Source organism: Orcinus orca, chromosome 19 (genome assembly GCF_937001465.1).
Source record: "Orcinus orca chromosome 19, mOrcOrc1.1, whole genome shotgun sequence".
NCBI classification, from domain to species: Eukaryota; Metazoa; Chordata; class Mammalia; order Artiodactyla; family Delphinidae; genus Orcinus; species Orcinus orca.
Genome location: NC_064577.1, coordinates 47,395,791 through 47,417,748, shown reverse-complemented (window position 1 = coordinate 47,417,748; position 21,958 = coordinate 47,395,791). Strand labels below are relative to the sequence as shown.

Sequence of the window (21,958 nt, the reverse complement as noted above, 5' to 3'; positions counted from 1 at the left end):
GCTCAAACGTGGCCGACCATTGTTTGCGGGACAATTTATTATTATTATTATTTCATTGGCTCACTGGCTCTCAGACATGAAGCAACACTCTGAATCCTGAACTCTTGTGTTTTGATGTCAAGGAGATGAACTCCATCAAGTCTCAGGTCTAGGGGGAAAAATGCTCAAAAGTACAATCTGCACTTAGACAAAGTGTTTAGAGGCTGAAAATAGCTCCCCCCACCGCTCTCCTCATAATTCCTAGGGATCAACATTATAATGTTATGCTCTTTGAAAAACCCCAAACCCCAAATCTTTTGACTACTGCTTTGAAATAAATATAACTGGACCTTTGTGTTGGAAAGAGAAGAAGCTCTTTAGAGCTCAGATCATTTCGGAGGCAATGGTGTGTGTGTGTGTGTGTGTGTGTGTGTTTGTGTGTGTGTGTGTCCAGGGGTCCATTTAGGAGGGAAACAGCCCAAGAGGGAAAGGTCTTACAGACCTGCCCTCACATTTGCAAGATGGGAAATGCAGGAGACAGCAAACACAGGACCTTCCTGGGAGTGGCATTTAATGAGTTGGAGAAAGGTAAATATAGATGGCATGATGCCCCTTGTCAGTCCAATTCCCAGGACCCAGGCACACTGTGATCCTCAATATATTTTGGTTGAATGAATGAATGGAAGACGGCAGTTCGCCTGGTGGTGATTTCCTAGCTTTTATGGTTGCAATGAGATTTGATATTTACTCATGGAAGAGGCAGCCTCGTTGTCCTCTTCCTCACATGTGCGTGAAAAAGGGTTCATCAGGGTGATTAATTCCATTTTACAGATGAACAGGCATAGAGGCCAAGGACCCTGCTGAACAAGGACACGTAACAGATTCATCTCCTAACTCCTGGTCCCTGGGCTCTGGACCTTGATGTTTTTCTTTCTTGTTTCCTGGAGTCATCCCCACAGGTCTCAGAAAATCCTCAAGGTCCAAAGTCAGGCCACTACTTAGTGCTTGAATCCCGTCCACAACACCCTACCACGTGGCCTTCCAGCCCATCCACCTCCAGCAATGCGAAACTCACTACCATCTAAGGATCCACTTCCATTTTGGTCCATCACAAGAAGCAGTGGGCCCCTAACAAGCCTGTACCCCAGACGCAGGTGGTGTTGGCCTTTGTTTAACCAGCCGCCGATCGGCCAAGTTAACGAGCTGTCTCCCAGGTAGATGGACTGAACGTGTCACTGGGACCTTTGATTTGGGCCCCGCCCACTTTGGATGATTCTCAGGTCACTTAGGGCTCTGTTTTCACTGGTTCCCAACAGTCCCTTTAGATACCTGAGGATGTCTCTGCCAAATTTACTGGCAGGAAGTTACTGACTCAATGAAATAATGTAGGGCCCCAACCAAGTTCCTTAATTCCTGGTCCCTCAGCTTTCCCGCCTGTGGAATGGGACTGGGTGAAGACCTACGGGCACTAAATAGTCTTTTAGAACATCTGCCCCTGGTCAGGATAACGGCGATGATAATGACGATCACCCAAGTTCTTACGGAAGTTATACTTTTCAAAGTGCTTTTACACGTCCTGTATTATTTGGTCTTCATAGCAGCCATCTAAGTACAGTGACTTTGGGGAGGATCCTAGTGGGAGAAGGAAGTCCCCTGCTCAGTGGGTGTCTGTCTCAGTGACTCCTCTCCTCCCTGTGGCCCTGTGGAGTTACCATGAATAATAGCCAAAGCCAGTATGGGTGATCCCAAGGGCCCAGGATCAGTATGAGGTTCCTCATTGGACGTGAACAGATGTCATCACAGGGAACATTTACTGAACCATTTCTACAGTGAGGTATTATACAAAATCCTCCAAATGTATCCCTTCATCTAATTCTCACACCTCTCTGTGCAAGAAGTACTGTTATCCCCATTTTACAGATGAAGAAATTAAGGTTCAGACCAGTTAAAGTTTCATGGGCTTGGGGCGGGAGCCAGGATGTGAACCCAACCTGTAGACGCTAAACTCATAACCATTGCATCACATGCCTATGCACGGTGATGCACCATATGCGTCACCTCTCGCTTGAAACAAAACCCAAACAACACACCCACAAAACCTTCCAATCGGCCTTGGGTGGAGGTAACTGAACTGACTCCTGAAGTTCTGCCTGTGGTGGGTGCGAGACATGCCCGCAGTTGCCCACGCTGTGGGGGCTGCCTCTGGCTGCTGGCTGCCTGTTTTGAAGAACTAGACTCCCCCATGTCCTCCATCCACCACCAACTCTCCCCCACTTCCTTCCAGATTAACTGGGGGAGGGGCACAGAAAATGTTCATTGCCCATAAAAATTAACTTGAAGCAGTTGGCTTTGGCAACCTCTTTACAGGCTCAGGAGCCAGCCTGGACAAGGAGATTCTATCTGCATAGATGGGTTCATGAATATTACCATTTATTATTTTTAGTTTCTCAAGAAAATTTATCACGTGTCATCTTTTTTTATCTTCCCCACTCTCACCACTTGCCACGTTCACTTGTGTCCCTCTTTTATTCATCTCACTTCCTATATTTTATCCCATGCGTGCATGTCTTATATTCAACCTTTAAGAATTGGTTGAAATGTCGCCTCCTCTAGGAAGCCCTCCGTGATGTCTCTAGGCAATTTAGCAATTCCTCTGCTGCCCCTTGTGTATACTTTTATAACAACTCTTAGAAAGCAGCTGTCATTATTTTTTCAAACATCTCATCTCCCTCATTAGCTTGTACATCCCTGGAGAAAAGGACGTGTGTATCTCACAGCCCAGCAAGTGCTTGGCACCTCATAGGTGCTCATATAATATTTACAGAATAAAGGGATGCTTCGTAAGTTTTATGTCTCATGGGACTTTAAAACAATAATAATAATTTAAAAATTCTTTGCAGAGACTGTCATACATTTTTGCAAAGTGTCATTCTCAAGCATCTTGAGAAACTTTGGGGGACTTTTGTCTCTTTAGAAGCTTCCGGCTGTCCTCCTCCTTTCTGAGGGAAATCCCATGGCACGCAGAGAGGAAGCTCAAACAGGAGATGCTGCCTGAGGCTTGTATTGGAGTGAGGGCGTGTCCCAAGGGTTCTCTGGCCTTTGGAGACTATGGCTCCTGAACAATTTTTCTTAGGCTTTCCAGGAATTACAGGGAGTTGCTTCATGTCAGACACACAAATTCTTAAAGACCTAGTCACCATGGATGGTGGATCACCCCAGAGTTTAAAAGGGGCCTCTTCCCCTCAGTAGCAAAGAGCTCTCACTTTGCTTCTTCTAACCTACCCATCTAATGGTTCCAACAAAAGAGCAAACCACGACAATAAGAGATGAACCCTTAAACCCTTTCCCTCCACCTTGAAGTCCTTTCCAGCCCACAGACATTGAGACAATAAATACTGAAACAATCACTTCAGGTCAGTGTGTGACAGAAAACAAGAGTGATTTTAAAAAGTAGCCCTCCAGTGAGAGGGGAAAAACCCAGCCCAGAAAGTGGTAGAAACTCATATCTTGACAGAGAAGCCCACCGCCCAGAGGATAGTGTGTGGGAGGAGTGTAAGCTCAAATAAATTTTTCCTAGAAAAAGGGCTGGATCGAAATAATCAAAGTGTAATGTAAAAGTATACCTTCCTAAAGTAAAAACAGTAGGTCACTGATACTCTTATCATTGAAAGGCAGTTCAAACTTCCCTAGACTTCAAAACAAAAATCTTTGTGTTACTGGGTAGAAGAAATCTTGGGACAAAAAGGAAATTGGGGAATGACAATGGGAATGACAAGAATTCATGGGTCAGAGTTGCAAATGCAGATGCTTTTAGTGTGTCCTGCTTTAGCCAGAAGCAACTTCTTCCTCCGTCCGATAGGCTCACCGGCTGGGGGTCTCAAAACTCCACCGATTTTGGTAAATGTGAGCAAGCATCTTAAGTTGCTTCAGAACTCAGTTGCACCCCCCTACCCAACCCCCCAAATAACAGGATCGGGTTCTGAATATATCGATATATACAAATGCTTTCTAATTTTTATACTCTTTTCAGAGAGGAGGAAAATAACGATAATAGTGATCAATGTTATTGATTGCTACTAAATGTCTTCCTTGGAAACTGACCCATGGTCATGTATCAAGGGGAGATGCTTGGCTTACTTTGGGGACGATACTCCACTGTTACCTACTCGGTTTCAAAGAGAAAGATGTTGGAAGCAGGGACCAAAATATTCAAGGTGCACTGCACACACTGAAGGGCTTGTCAAAGCAACTGGCTGGGTACTAGGGGATCGTGGGAGAAGAAAATGATATAAGTCGACCCATTGTACAGCAGCGCTGAAGGCCAAATCCACATGCCAGCTTCCTTATATTTGCCAAGCGCTACGCACACCTTGTTGATGAAGAGGAAACTGAGGCATTCCACAGGGGTCAGAGTTAGGGCAAAGGTCACTCCTGGTTGAGGCAGAGGCAGGATGAAAGCACTTACGTCGGAGGATCTCCCGTTGCTTTCGGACGTACCAGGTGTACAGGGCGGCGCGCTTCTGGGTCTTCATAGGGGTGCCCTTGTTGAGATGCTGGGAGAGGTGTGACTGGTTCAGGCCGGTGACATCGACCACCTCCCTCTGGGGGATGTTATGTTGCTGCATGTAGCCCTTGATCATTTTGGCAGCCCTCCAAGGGTCCTCGCTAGACAGATAAGCAGATGGTTAGGATGCTGGTAGAAGAGGTCGGGGAGAAATACCCTCTTTCTAGAGGTTTTACCTAAACTCTGTGGAAAACTCTGACCTTCCCCTGTTTCTCCTCCTGTCCCAGTTACATCCTGGGGAGAGGCCAAAATAGAACCTAAACAAAAGAGGAGATGAAAGCTCCTATATAGTGTACTCCATCCCTTTCATCTGAGATTAGGAGGGCAAAGAGGAAGATGATTTCCCTGCTTCAGGAATGGGAAAGCACCCCAGCAGTGTCTCTGGGGAAGCAGAAAGAGAAGTTCCTGCTTTATCTTGCTTTCCTTCACTTTCCTGGAATGTGAGAGACTTAAACAAAGGCAAGAGGCCCACTGGACAGTGCAGGTGCCATTAGCTTGGGGCTGGGCTGGCTGATCCGACAATGACAGAGGGCAGAATCTCTAAATTCACCTGGACTGCCCCCCCATTATTTTCCTTCAGAATGGGTGTCTCCGTTTCTTGTCTTCTAAAACAGGAGTAAAACTTTTGTGTCCACCTCCTGAGAAGCAAGGAGGACTTCTTAGCCAAATGTTAAACAGTTTTCAGAGTTTCAGAAAAGTTTTAAGAAATGATGTTCCTCCCTGGGGCTGAAGAATCACTGCACTGAGGTGAGGCCAGTAAAGTTAAAAAAAAAAAAAAAATCTTCACAGCCCCGCCTCTCAAATAAGACCAAAAGGAGGGAGAATAATTTCAATTTCGGAATAAGATATGAATGATTCCAAATGCCATGTTTTCCTGTATTCTTACATTTCTCCTCTGACAGGGTAAGAGTGTCTGGAAGTTAATCTTTCTCATAAATTTTAAGCTTGGGATAAGAGCTTACATTTCTCATAAACACAGGTAATGCAAAAAGCTTCTTTAGAACACTGTATTAGTGCCTTTGAATTGATTCCAAATGTTTTCAACTTTGCCAATATCTTTTCTTGCTTATTGAATAGGTGACTTAAAAGTGAGAGATATAATTGAAAACAGAAATTAAGAAAACAGTGCACAGTATAGAACAAAAATATTCAAGAAACAATACATCCACATATACTATTTGTTTAATGCAGCTACATATTTAACTTAAAAAAACCCCAGCATCCCTTTACTGTATGTTCATGTATATAATAGCCTGACAGAACATGAAAAAAAGTGAAGGGAAAAAGTAGTTTCAGAGGTAATAAAACACAATGCTGAAAAGCAACGTTTACAGTGTTGCAGATGAAATAACCGATTTATTTCTAAATGGTATCTATAACATGTCAACTAAAGTTATGTTTGTGTAATGAAGTTTTAAAAATCCAGTAATTAAACTGAGATTTTTGTAAGCATTTGAAAAATTGTGATCATTTTAGCAAGTCTTTAATATTAAATTTATGAAAACACAGGCTTTGATAAACATGTTTTGAGAAATACAAACAAAAGATTAATTACATATAGCTTAATATATTTCTCAAGTATTTATAAAGGTACTTCCATGTAATACAAAATAATGAACTAACAACAGGAACAAAAAATGAGGAACTGCGTCCCAGTTTCAAGCATGGAGAATTCACCTTGAGTAAGAGGAAAGTAATGTAACATTTTGCACATACCCGTGTAAACATCAGAGCTCATTTAAAATCTTATTTCTGGTGAATATTTCCACAGATATTTTCAGGGTAGAAAAACACCTTCAACGGATACCAACAATAGCTTCAAAAGTTAGAAAAAGTATTTGGATTTTAAAAGTTAATGCTGCTTCGACAGATTCGTTGACTTTTTTAGTTTTGCTTAATATTTTTTTACTTGTATTTATTTCGTGTGTCTAAGAAACCTAACAGAAATTGTGTAATGTTCTAAAAGCGAATGATTCCGTTGTTAAGAGTGAATTAGCTTAACAATTGGGAAGGTTTAAAAAAAAAAAACCAAACCAGTAAGACCTTATAAACCATAGCAAATCTTTCAGCCCGCATTGAAGGACCAGAGTTGGGGATAAGATGGCGTAGTTACACCTTTACAGCTCTGACCACAGAATTCTCATGCATTCACCGGATAGAGCCCCGAGAGTCGGTTACGTTTTGAAATTTGAAAATACAGCCCGTGATCAGGGGTTCCCAACCCCGATAAACACACAAAACAGGAGAAGCGCGCCCGGGCATTGTGCTCAGGACGCAGGTGTCAAGCGCCCGACCTCGGCGCCCGCCTGGCCAGCCCAGCACGCTCCTTTCCAAACAATGCCTCGGCCGCCCACAAGCAGAGAGGTCCTGGACCCCGTCTCAGATCGCTGTGACTCTTCTTTAAGAAGCCTCAAGCCCGGCCTCTTGGGAGCAACCAACTTTCCAACTTTCCACCGCGCGCCAGCCTAGAGCTGGGGCCGGGGACCCGGCAGCGCGCAGCCCCCGGCCTGCTTTTCTCGCCTTTCTCTTCCAGGAGATGGAAAGAGCGGCCGGGCGCTCCCCAGAGTGACTTGCCCCGTTCTTTTCTTTCCGCCTTAGGGGAGCGAGGTGGGCCAAAAAGGGAGTGCGTGCGTCTGGCGGTCAGCAGCCGACTGTGCAGTGACCTGGGGACCGCTAGCGATTTCTTGAAAAATTACTTTAATCAAGTCTGGCCACTCCCGAAGTTGGGGGAGGGAAGGCAGCAACCGCTGGGGAAAGGGAGCGAAACCTTGGGGTCTGTCCTGCGTCCCCCCGCCTCAGCGGGGGTCTCGGGCCCCCTAGTCTCGCTCCCCGCCCCCTGGAGCCGGGGGCTCTGCTCAGCGAAGAGCGCTGAGGTCCAGGGCTACGGGCCGGGCCTGGCTCTCTGCCCGCCGGGCCTGCGGCGTCGGCGGCCCTGGGGCAGCCCGGTTCTGGCGCCGGGTCTCCGGGCGGCGCGGGGGCTCGGCTGGGAGGGCCCGGCAGCGCGGTGCGTGTGCTCGGGCAGCAGCGAGCGGCCCCGCGTCCGCGTTCTGCTTTCCTTCCCCCTCGAAGCCGCCGCGTTTACAACTTCACCAATGAATAACCCGCCTCTCCGTTCAACCTAATCACGACTTTTTGTGTATCTTTCTGTTGATGATTTATAGAAATAAATTAATAACACCCGAACTCCACGTGCTGCAGTTTATATTACATCTCTGCCGCGTCCAGACCGGCGTGGGGCTGGGTGCCGAGGGGCGCCCCAGGTCGCCTCGGGCTTCCCACGTCCTTCCAAATCCCAGCTGGAAGGCGGGCGCCTGCGGCCAGGCAGATGGGCCTAGGTACCGGGGCCGGGGTGGGGGTGGGCCCGCCGGTGGGCGGCGGGAGATCGGTCGGTCCGCCGGGCCCGGGTCAACCTCCGGGCCGCCCTGGCGCCCCAGCCGCTCCTCTTCAGACCCCTCTCACCTTCCTGCACCCTAACCCCGGCTGGGGAGAAACCGCCGCCACGGGCGAAACTGCGAGGGAAGAACCTCAAACCTCAGAACTGTAGCAACATAATTTCCGGAAGTAAAAAAAATCTAGAAATTCCCCTGTTTTGCTAGAGAGTAAGCCGCCGGGTCCCCAGGTAGCAAATTCAAATGCAAGGTCATATCCCACCCCAAACTGCCACTGCGGGCGGGTGACCGAGGCTGCCCGAGTCCCTGGCGCGACTTTGGTCCTGGCCCTGTCTAGGGACCGCGGCTCTGAAGGGTCCGAGGCCAAGCGAGGGGCTTGGTCCTAAAGCAGAGTGGCCGGGAGCGACGTGCGGTCTAAGGGGACCGCTCGGCTCCTTGGATAATTAGTAACCAGCTGTCAAAGCCCTGGGCCGCTCGGGGAGTTTTAGCAAAAGACCCGGGGCCGGGAGATAGACCTCCCGCCAGCCTGCTCGGATTCCCCAGGGACGCCGGGGTGTCGGCGGCGAGATCCGGAAACGCCCTCCTTTCTCCCACCAAATCCGCTGCGAACTGGGGTCTTGGCCGCATTTTCCCCTCGCTTGCTTAGTGACGTGGTTTCTTTTGCCGCTTGAGGATCCACCCTAACCTGACAACGTGCAAACATTTCCTTTCGCGAATCTAAACGGGCTTTGGGGATTCCGGATAGCCCTGGGGTCTTGCACGGGCGCTGTAAATGGGAGCGCACTCCAGATAAGTCGCCCCCCAGATCCCGGCCCGGGTGCCGCCTGTCCCTCTGCCAAGAGAGGCAGGACGCCGTGTCCCAGGCCGGCGGCGTTTCCCCGGACCGCGGAGTTGGTACCTCGGAGAAAGGCTTGGCCTGGGGCTGATGCGGGCCCGAGCCTGGTCTCCTGGGAATCGCAGCGGTTTCACTGCGCCCACTCGCACCTTCCGCCGCGTGGGCAAACCTCCGGGCAAAGGGCCCCGCAGCTCGGGTTCTCCCAGGCCGAGCCCCAGCCCGGCCGGGAGGGCCCCGCGGGTCCCGGGCGCTGGCCTGGGCAGGCGTTCCTGAAGCCTCGGGGCTCGGGCCGTCCAGTTGAGGGACTTGGACGGTTCCAGGTATTGGGAGAGAAGCGGAGCGCCCCCCGGGGGACTTCTCTGGTGGGAACCAGGCTTGGCAAGAGCGGTCGCGCGCAGTGTCGCTCAGGCACAAGGCCGGGGGCTCAAGGGTCTCGGGCGCACACTGCGCACCTCGGTCCGCGCCTACCTGAGCATCCGGTCCACCTCCGCCCGCTGCTCCGCCGCCTCCTCGGTGTTGAGGGCTTGCAGCTCCTTGAGGATGGGAGGGGTGTCATAGTCGTCCCCGTCCTCGGAGCCCTCGTCCCCGGACAGACGGCCCTTGGCGTGGCCGTTCGTGAGAGTATGGAAGACCGGCTTGGTGTCCGGCTCGGCCCCGCTCCCAGGGGACAGGGGCAGCGTCTCCAGCTTCACCCCGAAACTCGGGGATGGCAGCAACTCCTCCAAGGCCTGGACCAGCACCTCCTTGGTGACCCCGGAGCTCAGCAGGGCGCTCAGGAGTTCTTGCTGGAGCGACGTGAGCTTGGACACCATTTTCCAAGGACAGAAAAAGAAGGGGGTGAGGGGGTGAGGGTGTGGGTGGGTGCGAGAGAGGAGGGTGGAGGGGAGTTTCACAAGCGAACCCCAAGTCCAGGAACCCCCCCACCCTTCAGCCTCCAAACACCTGTTACTCCCCGGGGTCCGGAGTCTCCTCCGAGAGGAGTCAGAAAACTTCTAACTTGCCATGATCGCCACCATTAGGCCATATAAGATATGCAAATTAGCGGGGAGGGCCCGGCTTTCGGCCCGATGCAAATGGTCGTGGGGAGGGGGGAAAACCGAGAGAGGGAGAGCGTGAGGGGCAGACGGGGAGAGCAAGAGACCCGGGCCGGGAGCGGGGCTGCCAGGGTCCATTGTACTCACGCCAGGGGGCCGAAGAGATTCTTGTCCTGGTTCTGTTTATCAGCCAAACTTTAGCTGACCTTTGGACTTGTTAAACAAGTAGCTTGCAGCCTAGTGTGGAAGGCTCCGGGACTTTTCCACCGGCTGCGGGTCCGGCTTTAGTCCGGAGAGAAGAAACTGCGCTTCGGGGGTTCAGGTGAGAGCTGCAGGAAGCTGGGGCGCTCTTGGAAGAAGGAGATGGAGGAGGATGCGAAGAGCAGAGACCCTCCGACGCGTCCCAACCGACGCAGGCGATGGGCCGGGAGAGCCAGGCGGGCGGAGGATAAACTGACCGCAGGGGAATGGACGCGGAGACCTGGGGGAAATGGGGCGTATTAGGTGGGGTGAGTGTGGATTGCGGGGGCGGTGGTCCCATTTACTTCTACCTGAGTTACCGCTCTGCGGACCCCAGGCCCTCACCAGCTGGGTCTAGCGGTTTGGATTTGCACAACTGCCGGCCCGAGAGCGTAGGCCAGCGGGAAGGAGGTCCGGAGAACACTTGGGAGGAGGAACCGACTAATTTATGACCAGAGGGAGTAGCCAAAGTTGAGCTCCCCCAGCAGCGGGGCTGCACCAGCACCCAGCCTGGCCGAGCCGCGGAAAGCTGGACGCCTGGGCCACTGGGTTCCCCGGTTTAAACCAGGACTATCAAAGCACCTCCGCTTTCGGGGCAAAACTAGGATTGCTGGGCCTCCTTTCTGGCAGTGAAAGCAAAGCTTGGCCTGCAGCTGGATGGACAGTTGGAGCTGCACGTTCTCTGGGCCCACTGATTTCTGGTTTATTCGCAGCTCCAGGACACAGCGGTTCCCGGGGCCAGGGGCGGTGTTCTGCAGAGGCGAGGTCAAGGTGGCCCTGGCAGGCGTCTCCCACGCCAAGTTGGGAAGGCGCGGACTAAGCCGCCGGGGGAAAGAAGTATTTTTCCACGCCGGCCTGGCCCAGGAAGGAAGCCGGGAACCTTTCAGCACTATTGGAGTTTCACCTGCCTCTCCCTGAGGCGCCCAGGGGAAGGAAGGATGCAGGAGTCGCACCCAGACCTACAGGCTGGACTGGACCTGCAGAAGAACAGGGGCTTTTTAGGATCCATCGCTCACAGTCCCATAGTTCCTGGGGCAGAGAACAACCCCCTCCCCTCTCTAGGCCTCACGTTCATCATCTGTGCAATATTGAAACCTAAAGTGCAGGGGATGGGGCATTGTACGCAATGAATGAGACCACCTGTGAAACCCCGTGGTCTAACAATAGTGTTCACGCTTTTCCTTCCGGGAAGGTAGGAAGCCAGTTTCCAGTAGTAAAATCTAGCCCCTCTGGAGGTTTAGGATTCTCAGAATCAGGCAGATCCAGTGCTGGGGTTGGAGGGACCGGGAGATTCAGAATGAGCAGGGAATTTGCAAAGGAGCTTCTAAGCAAATTCTCCTCCCTTCCCACCTTTAAAAGACAATTAGGAGGAAGGGGTAATTTCAGCACGGGTTGGGGTGGGGAGGGTCTGCAGCCCTGTCTGCTTGTTTCCGGATCAAATCTCCCAGGTGTGTGAGGGCTGAAACTCCAGGCTGCTAAGGAGCTAGGCTGCCTCTTAAATACGGGGACTGCTCCACTCGCCTGGGCCACCCATGAGAAAGGGGTGGTTGTATGCACAGAGCTCTGGGGGACCTTTACACCGTCTCAGTGTCTTTCCCGGAGAAAGGGGTAATAAGTTCATAGAAACGAGGGCTCTTCATTTCACCTTATTGTCTTCTAGTCTGTTGTGACATACGGCAGATCCTTGCCCCTCACAATTCAGCCCAATGGGAGAACACTTTCTGCCAACCCAGCTCCCCTCAACAGGGATAATGAAGTGTTCAGAGTAAATGTCCCTGGAGAACAATCGCTTTTTCTCTGTCTCTCACTGACTATCAGGATAGAAGCAGTCAAGTGTAATGAAGATCAGTTTCTGTGTTTAGCTGGAAAACCCATTAAAAAACCAGCCATCACTTCCCTTTTAACAACAAAGCTTTGATTTGTAGTTCCACTGCTGTGTGCCCCGTCCGACTCTCAAGCTTCCTTACCTCTCAAAATTCAGGTGTCAGAAAACCCATTCTTCCCCCTACCCCAAGCCAACTATGGGAATGTACAGGAAGTTGCACAGAGTACAGGGAAACTTCCTATGCGTGTCCAGATAATCTGGCTATTCATATCCAGCAACTTCCTGTAACCCTCCTGTCCAGATCTACCTTGTATACACCACCTGATGCAATGTGGGTGCTCACCAACCAAGTAACTGCAACTATGGATCTGTGAGCAGATCCAATATCTACCCCTTCATATGGAAATTTAAAAAGAAAAGTGTAAGTATCCCACTTCTCTTTTTAAGGATGTGGGTCACAAATGCTAACCAAATGAGCTATCGCAATAAACCCTTTGGTTAAGCTTCCCCTAAACAGAGGAAGCCAGAGTACAGCTGAAAAACCCTTGTTTATGCTTCACGCAGGATAAAGTAGTGACGGGCTGATATAGTAGCCCCATTTTAAAGAAATGGGAAAAGAAGACATAGGACATTTGAAGGAGGTGGCTTGGAGCTACTGTAATAAGTTAATGGAAGGGTTGAGACCGGGGCTCAGGACTCTTGAGCAGGGCTTTAGGATGAAAGAGAAAGGGCTCCAGGTTCACTGCTTTGGGAGATGGGAAGTTAAAAGGGGGAATTCTGCTGTGATTCCACGGCAGAGAATAGAGAGCAGATGTTGGAGTCAAACAGACCTAAATTTGGGTTCTCCAATCTGCTTAGCCAGCTGTGCCACTTGGGCACACTATATCATCTTTCTGAGCCTCAGTTTCCTTAGGTGGAAAATAATGATAATACTCTACTGTGTTTTTGTGGAGATTAAATGAGTTAGTAGCTGCAGGTTCCTGGATATCACATGTTTAGAAAGAGGCAGCACATCATGAAAACACGCCAAGAAGAGAGGCGGCCGATCTCTTTGGTCTCTTTTATTCCCAGCTTGTTCTTTTAAGGGTTACTGAATTCGAAGAGACCGCATTAGGTTCTTCTACTCAAACAATGAATTCGCTGCTCAAATCCCAAGATTTTCTATGGGAAATGTAGTCCCTGATCCAAGATAAGTTAAAATCCAGATGGCTCATTACTGAATAAAGGTTTTCTGGGCACCATCTTGGAAGTTTCACAGAATGGCAAGTGTGATTGCCATGGACTCAGTCTCTCCTGTAACTTCACGGCATAAAGGATATTTCTTTCCTGCTCTTGTGCACACAATCTTCCCCCTACTTTCCAGGCTTACCCTGATTTGCTTATAGCAGGGAGAGCCTGGTCCCCTCCGTTCTCTGCTGCTCTACTCTCCAAGGCTTTCACATTGATTCGGGAGAGTCTCTAGAAGGCCTCAAAATGAAATCGTCTCTAGAGGAAAACATGAATGCTGCCCTATCCTAGTCGGAAGGAGGCTGGGAGCCTTACTGTTAGAGAGCAGTGTTGCAGCCTAGAGAACGTTTTAGGCTGTGGTGTTAGAGCCTGAGTTTCCAGCTCTGGATACAACACTCTTTTCGGGATAACCCTTCACCTCCAAAGGCTCGGCTGGGCACCTTTTCTGATTCTGCTTTTGAAAAATGGCCGGTTGGTCTGGATGACCATTTAAGTTCCCTAACTTTGCTATGATTTGAAATTCCGGAATTACCAGGGTGTCCATTGCCAGGCCTTTGGGCTGATGATCCATGACCTCAGGCCAGAACTCTGGGTAGTGCCAGACATGGGACTGTTGACTAGCCTGTGAGAAAAGACACCACAGACAGTAAGCTCCAAGAGGGCAGGGACCATCTCATGCCTTACTCCTCAATGCCCGGAGAGGTGCCTGATCCATAAAAGATGCTCAGTGAAACCCTTGTTGAATAAATGAAAAAGTGATCATCCCTGCATGATGCCATTAAGGGTGATTTTTTTTGTGTGTGTGGTACACGGGCCTCTCACTGTTGTGGCCTGTCCCGTTGCGGAGCACAGGCTCCGGACGCGCAGGCTCAGCGGCCATGGCTCACGGGCCCAGCCGCTCCGCGGCATGTGGGATCCTCCCGGACCGGGGCACGAACCCGTGTCCCCTGCATCGGCAGGCGGACTCTCAACTACTGCGCCACCAGGGAAGCCCTAAGGGTGATTTTTGTGTCCTTATTTATACTTCTTAATTTTCCAAGTTGTCAGCAATGAAATTGTAGTTTAAATACCTTTCCCAGACACAAAAGGGTATACACTGTGTGATTCCATTTATATGAAGTTAAAAAGCAGGAAAAACTAATCCATGGTGATAGAGGGTAAATTTGAGGTTATTGGGGGATGTATTCACAGGGATGGGTAATGAGGGAGCTTTCTGGGGTGCTGAAAAAGTTCTATATCTTGATCAGAATGGTGGATACATCATCAGGCTACACATTTAGGATTTGTGCATGTTGCTGTAAATGATAACTTAGTAAAAAGTAAATAAGCAATTCCAAAGTGTAAAGTGTAAACATTGGCAGCCACCTCCTTACTGCCCCCTCTGTTTACAGCTGATGTGTGGCCCTGTACATTCTTTCCCATTCTCCATGTGTAGTTTATCACCATTGAAACTTATAGACTAGCATATTCCAGGGGTGGGCAAACTTTTTTTACGAAGGGCTAGATAGTATTTTAGGCTTTGTGGGCTTATACTCTTGTCACAACTACTCAACTCTGCTCTCACAGACAATACGTAAGTGATTCGTATGGCTGTGTGCCAATAAAACCATTTTTAAAAACAGCTGCGTGGCTGGATTTGGCCTGTGGGCCACCGTTTGTCAACCCTTGGATAAAGCACCGGTGTAGGTAGAGATCCATATATCTGAAAGAGACCTGAGGGGCATCTCACTTCACTTCATCGTTGGGATGAAGAAGCAGATTCAGGGAGGAGAAATGACTTTCCCAAGAGATATTAATATTAGCACAGGGCACTGGGGAGATCCTGGCTTTGGAGTCAAATAGAGCAGTTGTTTGTGGGTGTGGCTTTGGGCAAGTTACTTAATTTGAGTCTTTATATTATCACCATGAGTCAATGGTGATAATAATGGAATTTCTACCTCCTAGGGTTATTGGAAGGATTAAATTAGATAACACAGCAAAACACCTTGTAGGGGGGCTGGCACAAGCTGGACTTGGTTTCAAATCAAGTGCTTTCTCAATCATAGCACACGGCTCACGGGCTCCCTGCCGCCTCCCTTCCTTCCCTCCTCCTAAAGGCAAGACTTCTGGTGTAAGTTCACACAAACACAACTGGGTGTGTACTACCTGTGAAGCCCTTCAGGGATAGCTACAAGCTTGTGACAAATGGATACAGGAAGATCTCAAGCACTACCACCCCAGCCCTCAACTTCCTTTCTAGAAATCCCTTCCAGCTCTGTGCTTTTATTTCCCAAACAAGCTGCTATCAGATGATCTTTGCCAGGAAAACTCCTAAGGGTAGAGGAGATTTCTCTCATTTTGATTCAACAACCTACCTCCTTCTGCCGGTTCAGTTTTAGAAATAGGGTGTTCCCAGGAGCTTGTAAAAGATTAAATTAAAAATGAGAGACCTAGTATGATATTAAACTAATAAATACTACACCTGGCATAGACAGCCTTCACTCTGGAGCAATAATCTAGCCCTTCTACTACTACACACATGAAAAGTGAGATTGGCAGGGGCCCAGCATACACCAGGGGCTCCATAAGTGTTTATTGAATCAACGATATGGGCCAGGCTAGTGTTCAGAAAAGAAAGAAAAGCCATACTCTTTACTAAGATTTCCTGGGCTCTGCTTTCGGATTAACATTCAAAGAAGTGTTAGCGAGGTGTCTTTGCTATACTCTCCCGTGTATACCTCCCACAAACCTGTGAGCTGGGCAGCGTCAGCCCCGCTTTAATGATGACGAAATAGAGGCTCTAAAAGCGTAAGGATTGGCCCAAGGACCCACAAACAGTTAAGGAGTGGACCTTGGCCTTGAACTGAAGACCCCCTAATTCCATATTAAGTGCCTTCCTTCTGGCTCTTTTGCATCTTCCAAACCCAAAGAGAAGGGGGAGCATATAGAAGCACCCTGAACTCAGTGCAGTGTCAGTGAACTCACCCAGTCTCAGTGCAGAGAAATCTCGTGATTGTGTGCATGTGTCTCTGTGTGTGTGTGTGTGTGTGTGTGTGTGTGTGTGAGAGAGAGAGAGAGAGAGAGAGAGAGAGAGACAGAGAGAGAGAGAGAGAGAGAGAGAGCAAAGTCTTCTTTCCTGTCTGAGGACATACCAACCACGTAAAAAGCTATAACATTTGCACAGCATTTTATGATGTGCAAAGAGCTTCCTCCTCGTTTGATCCTCAGAATAATCTTGCAAAGAAGGCAAGGCAGGCGTTAGTATTCACATTTCACAGACGAGGAAACTGAGATTCAGAAAGGAAAAAGGACCCACTGAAGATTCCAGAACCACCTTCTATTTTTTTAAAAAATAAACTTATTGGGCTTCCCTGTTGGCACAGTGGTTGAGAGTCCACCTGCCGATGCAGGGGACACGGGTTCGTGCCCCGGTCCGGGAAGATCCCACATGCCGTGGAGCGGCTGGGCCTGTGAGCCATGGCCGCTGAGCCTGCGCGTCCGGAGCCTGTGCTCCGCAACGGGACAGGCCACAACAGTGAGAGGCCTGCGTACCACAAAAAATAAAAAAATAAACTTATTTATTTATTTAATTTTATTTTTGGCTGCGTTGGGTCTTCGTTGCTGCGCACAGGCTTTCTCCAGTTGCCGTGAGCGGGGGCTACTCTTCGTTGTGGTGCGCAGGCTTCTCATTGTGGTGGCTTCTCTTGTTGCGGAGCACGGTCTCTAGGTGCGTGGGCTTCAGTAGTTGCGGCACGTGGGCTTCAGTAGTTGTGGCTCGTGGGCTCTAGAGCGCAGGCTCAGTAGTTGTGGCGCCCGGGCTGAGTTGCTCTGTGGCATGTGGGATCTTCCCGGACCAGGGGTCGAACCCGTTTCCCCTGCATTGGCAGGCGGATTCTTAACCACTGCGCCACCAGGGAAGCCCCAGAACCACCCTCTACTGACCCAAGTCTTCTGAAGCTGTACTCCACTGTCCTCTCTACAATATTGTGTTTGTACAATAACAAGATTAGTACAAGGCACAGCCCAGGAACAGATACAATATCTAAGAATTAAACAAAATAATATACCCCAATTCTAGTCCCAAGGTCATGCTCAAGCAATGGATAGCTGGAAAGATGCCAGGAAAGAAATTGGGTCCACTCCACGAGTTAGGAACCATTGCCCACTTGGTGTCACCCTGTGCCTCCCCACCTGCATCTCCTCTCCTCTCATGGTGGACCCGCCCCTGCTCTGCTTAGTGCTGTCTGGTCAGGAGTGCCGGTCTGTGACATGCACTTGGGCGTGAGAGTGGCCCCTGGGCCTCAGGTAAGGGAGGACCAAGGTCTTCTTTAATGCTCTGGTGACTAGACACAGACCCTGCTCCCAGCCCTGGAGGTGAAGAGCGTGCAGGGCTGCTGAGACAAAGCAGCAAACATTTACTGAGCACCTACGGGGTGCTAGGCACTGTGGTAGGTGTCTAGCACTGCTGGGATGAATGTGATTTAATTCCTGCTCTGAAGGAGCTGGTTTTGGAGGGGGAGAGATAGACACATACACACTCACTTCTATTGCTAGACAGGAGGGAGCAGCCTTTACAATAAGCGCGGCGCTGGCTGCTTCACATAAAGCGTCTCATTTATTCATAACAGCCCCATGAGACAGTACTATTATTCTACTTTTGGTTTTCTTAATTTATGCTCAGAAAGCTCAAGATTTACATTGAGATTTAGTGCTGTCTGGCTTCAAACATTTTCTGTACCTGGCGAGAGGCGGAAGTGACAGGGGACTCAGTGTGGGACTTGGAGTCAGGACGATCTGGGTTTGCAACCCGTCTCTGCTGCTTCCTAGATGTGACCTTGGGCAAGTTCCCACTCTGAATGTCAGTTTCTTCAGTGGTAAAAAGGAAAATAGTGTAGAATTTGGCAGGAAAGATAATATATGTAAATCGCCTGGCACAATAAATAATTAGAAGCATGTGCTAATAATATCAGCGGAACCAGCCAAGTTCTATGGGGGCTCAGATGCCTTGAAGGGTAAGTAGAATTTTGACAACAAGAACTCAGAGAACATTTCAGGCAGAAAAAAGCATTGAGCAGAGGCTTGGAGGCATGAAAGTAGGTGAGGAGGTGATGGGGGCAGAGGGCAAGCTGAGGTGTCTGGACCATGGAGGGATCTTGCTCATGATGATGCTGGGAGTTAGCTCAGGGCTGATCATGAGCAAACATTGGATGCCAGGCCTGGGACTCTGAACTTCTCTCCTTAGGCAATGAGGAGTCTTGGAAAGTTTTCAAAGGTGCGTGTGTGTGTGTGTGTGTGTGTATGCGCCGTTATTTATTGATAATTTCTTCTTTAGAACGCTTATAACAACAACAGTAGTACTGCTATTTATTAAGTGCCTACCTCACTGTGCTAAATGATTTCCACTATTGTACCGTATAATCGTCACAATTATCTGAGGTTACTCTCATTACCTCCATTTTACAGATAAGACAATTAATTGAGTGAAGTAATTAAATATGAGGCTCTGGAGCCAGAGTGCCAGGATTCAGATTTTGAGTTCACAACTCACAAACTGTGTGCCCACGGGCAGATTCCTAAACCTCCCCGTGCCTCAGTGTTCCCATCTTTAAAATGGGGATAGAGATGACATCGACCCAACGGGGAAGCTGTAAAGAGTAAATGAGTCAACACATGTAAAGTGCTTAGAAAAGGAGTAGCTGTCAATAGCTCTCGATAATTCTTAGCTGTGATGATTATTATCGTCCAAAGTGACACACCTAGGGAGAACGCTACCCTGTGTGTTCCCTGATGGATTCCCTTCAGGGAGCCTTTGCCCTTCTCCAGGCAGGTGAGTGATGGTCTGTAGTGGGGCAGGAGCAGAGGGGATAGAAACCAGGGCACCGAGGAGGGTTGCCATAGAAGGAGCCTCTTCAAAGATGCTAATGGTGCCTCCACCCAAGCATCCATCCCCCGGGGCCTCAGGAGGGGCCAGGCACCGCACAGCACACAGGAGGAGGCCAAGAAGTCCAGCGTCTTACCAGAAGCCACAGTGGAGCAAAGGGAAAGTTCAGAAATAATCAGAGTAAGATTGAGACACCCCCATCCTCAACCCCCTTACCCTGCCAGTACCTTGTTAATTTCCACTTCTGTACCTTCTCACCTGCCGTTTCCTCCACCTGGAAGGGTGCCTTCCAGCCAAACCAGATTCTACAAACTTCCCTGAAAACTTGGTTTAAAATTCATGAGCTACAGGACTCTTTCCTGATTACTTCTGTCCCTTCTAATAATTATTTTCCCCTGTGACCTTCTGGGATCAGCTGAGGGTTCAACTCCCCTTAGGAAGGCCCCACTCAACCCCAGGTTGAGCTCAGAGGTTCTCAGCTGAGGGTGGTTTGGCCCCTTGGGGAGACTTGCCAGTGATGGCGGGGCTAGCTTCACGGTGCGCTGGAAGTTTAATGCTCTGTAGTTGCCATCTTGAATTCTTAGTAATTTTATTTTTGCAGCCTGATGGGAAAAGGGAGCGTGCGTGGGGGCTTGGCCCCTCAGCTCAAGAGGCCCCGCCTCCCGCTGCCTCCTTGACTTTCTGGGGTGGGTTTGGGGCTCCAGCTCCTGGCCCCGCCAGGCCTGTTTCTCCCTAACTCCCATCCAGCCATCACTGCTGCCCTCTGCACCCTTAAGGGGTCTGGTGTGGGCACAGGGAGCTTGGGATAGGGTGCTGGAGTCCCATGGCATCTCAGGGACATGACGGTGGCCATCCCTGATCCAAGCTGGAAGTGTCTGTCTGCCATGGGTTGGAGCAGCAGCCCTGGGAAGGGGAGATGCCTGACCTGACTTCCATGCCCTCAGCTGGGGCACAATGCATTGGTCCAGTGGCTGGTCAGGGGGGAAACTGGCAGCTGGTGGGCTGGGTGCCCATGTGTGTACTGAATCACAGAGCGGGGTCCCCAGACACTAACCCTGTTAGTATCTCCATTCCCCAGGGAATGCAGCATTAAATAGAAAATTTTAAAACAGGGAGAGGAAGAGAGAGAGAGGGAGAGAAAACAAGAGAGGGAGGATAGACCACAAGAGAAATGAAAAATCTTTGTATTTTAGATCTTTAATGACACTTTTTTTTCCTGGTTTTTGAATAAGGGAGCCTCACATTTTCATTTTACACTGGGCCTCACAACTTATGTAGTTGCTCCTAACGTCTGGAGACACTGTGTGTCGTCATGGCTGGGGGTGGTTACAGCATCCAGTGGGTGGAGGCCAGGGATGCTGCTAAATGTCCTACAATGCACAGGACATTCCCCAGAGAACAGAGGAAGATCTGGTCCGAAGTGTCAGTAGGGCCGAGCTTGAGAAACCCAGGCTATTTGTTCTTCCTTTCTGCTCCCAGCATCCTCTGTGCTCATCTCTGCCCCAGCTCTTTGCCCGTGTTGTTGAAATGACCTCACCATCTGTCTAGACCAGAAGCCCCTCCAAAGCAGGGCTGCATGTTCACTAATCTTTGTGTTTCCAGGACCAAATGCAGCGTCGGCACAGAGTAGGTCCTCAATACTCACGGGCGGGACCGGCTGGCAGGGCCTACAAACCTACCTGATCACATTTTAACCTATTCTTTTGTGTCTGTTGGAAGCACGAATCCACTTATAGCTATTCTAAATCATTATGTGATTGTATGTTTTCTCTCCCCTAAGTGGATTGTAAATCTCTACAGCACAGGAAATAAACTTTCCACATTTTCTGTTTTGTTCAATGGTGCTTAGAACAGTACACAGCAGGCCACAGGCACTCTGTAAGTGCTTGCTTAGTAACTCCATGTGCTCAGTGCTCCCTCCACCTTTCTGCATGTCCAAGGCCCAGAAGACACTCACTTATTCATTCATTCAACAAACATCTATTAAGCATTTACCATACGTGACATGCTTGGGATTTACAGATGTTAAAGATACAATTCCTACCCTCAAGAAGTTCAGTCAGGCCAGGGAGTCAGAGATTATTTTAACTCAGCATAATTAAGCATCACGGTGGCTATGAAATTAGCCTTTGGAAGGCAAAGGATAAAAAAGAGAAGATCCAGGGACTTCCCTGGTGGTCCAGTGGATAAAACTCTGTGCTCCCAATGCAGGGGGCCTGGGTTTGATCCCTGGTCAGGGAACTAGATCCCACATGCCACAACTAAACATCCCACACACGGCAACGAAGATCCTGTGGGTGGCAACTAAGACCGAAAGCAGCCAAATAAATAAATAAATATTAAAAAAAAAATAAAATGCCATTTTTCAAAAAAAGAAAAAAGAGAAGATCCAGTGACCCCATTTCCAAGGAATCCCCTTAAGCCATGTTTGATCTAACTCAGTCATTTTTTTTTAACATTATTCTTTTTTTTGCTTTTTAATTAATTAATTTATTTTGGGCTGTGTTGGGTCTTCGTTTCTGTGCGAGGGCTTTCTCTAGTTGCGGCAAGCGGGGGCCACTCTTCATCGCGGTGCACAGGCCTCTCACTGTCGCGGCCTCTCTTGTTGTGGAGCACAGGCTCCAGACGCGCAGGCTCAGTAGTTGTGGCTCACGGGCCCAGTTGCTCCGCGGCATGTGGGATCTTCCCAGACCAGGGCTCGAACCCGTGTCCCCTGCATTGGCAGGCAGATTCTCAACCACTGCGCCACCAGGGAAGCCCCTAACTCAGTCATTTTCATCCCTTGGTTTCTTGGCTCATTGGGTACTTATCTGTGTCAGGCACGATTCTCGATACTGGAGATACAGCAGCAAACGAAACAGACGAAGGCCCTGTCTTCACAGAGCTTTCACTGCAGCGAGGGCTGGGGACAGACAACCAAACCAATGAACGAGGGAGTATATCGTATGTCGGGTGACAGTGTACCATGGAGAAAAATCATAGGGCGGGGAAGGTGAAAGGGAGTA

At 49.4% G+C, this 21,958-nt stretch overlaps 1 protein-coding gene across 8 annotated transcripts in view; it reads right to left on the bottom strand.

Annotated features, from left to right (window-relative positions):
• HNF1B (HNF1 homeobox B) overlaps nt 1-21,958 on the bottom strand; it is a 176,409-nt gene that overhangs the window by 82,767 nt on the left and 71,684 nt on the right. For all 8 annotated transcript variants that reach the window (XM_049702271.1, XM_049702272.1, XM_049702273.1 and 5 more), the window contains exons 4-5: nt 9,236-10,282; nt 4,445-4,644 (exon numbers count right to left, since the gene is read on the bottom strand). In XM_049702271.1, coding sequence (XP_049558228.1) covers nt 4,445-4,644; nt 9,236-9,579 — 544 coding nt within the window. In that variant the 5' untranslated portion in view covers nt 9,580-10,282. The remainder of the gene's footprint in view (nt 1-4,444; nt 4,645-9,235; nt 10,283-21,958) is intronic.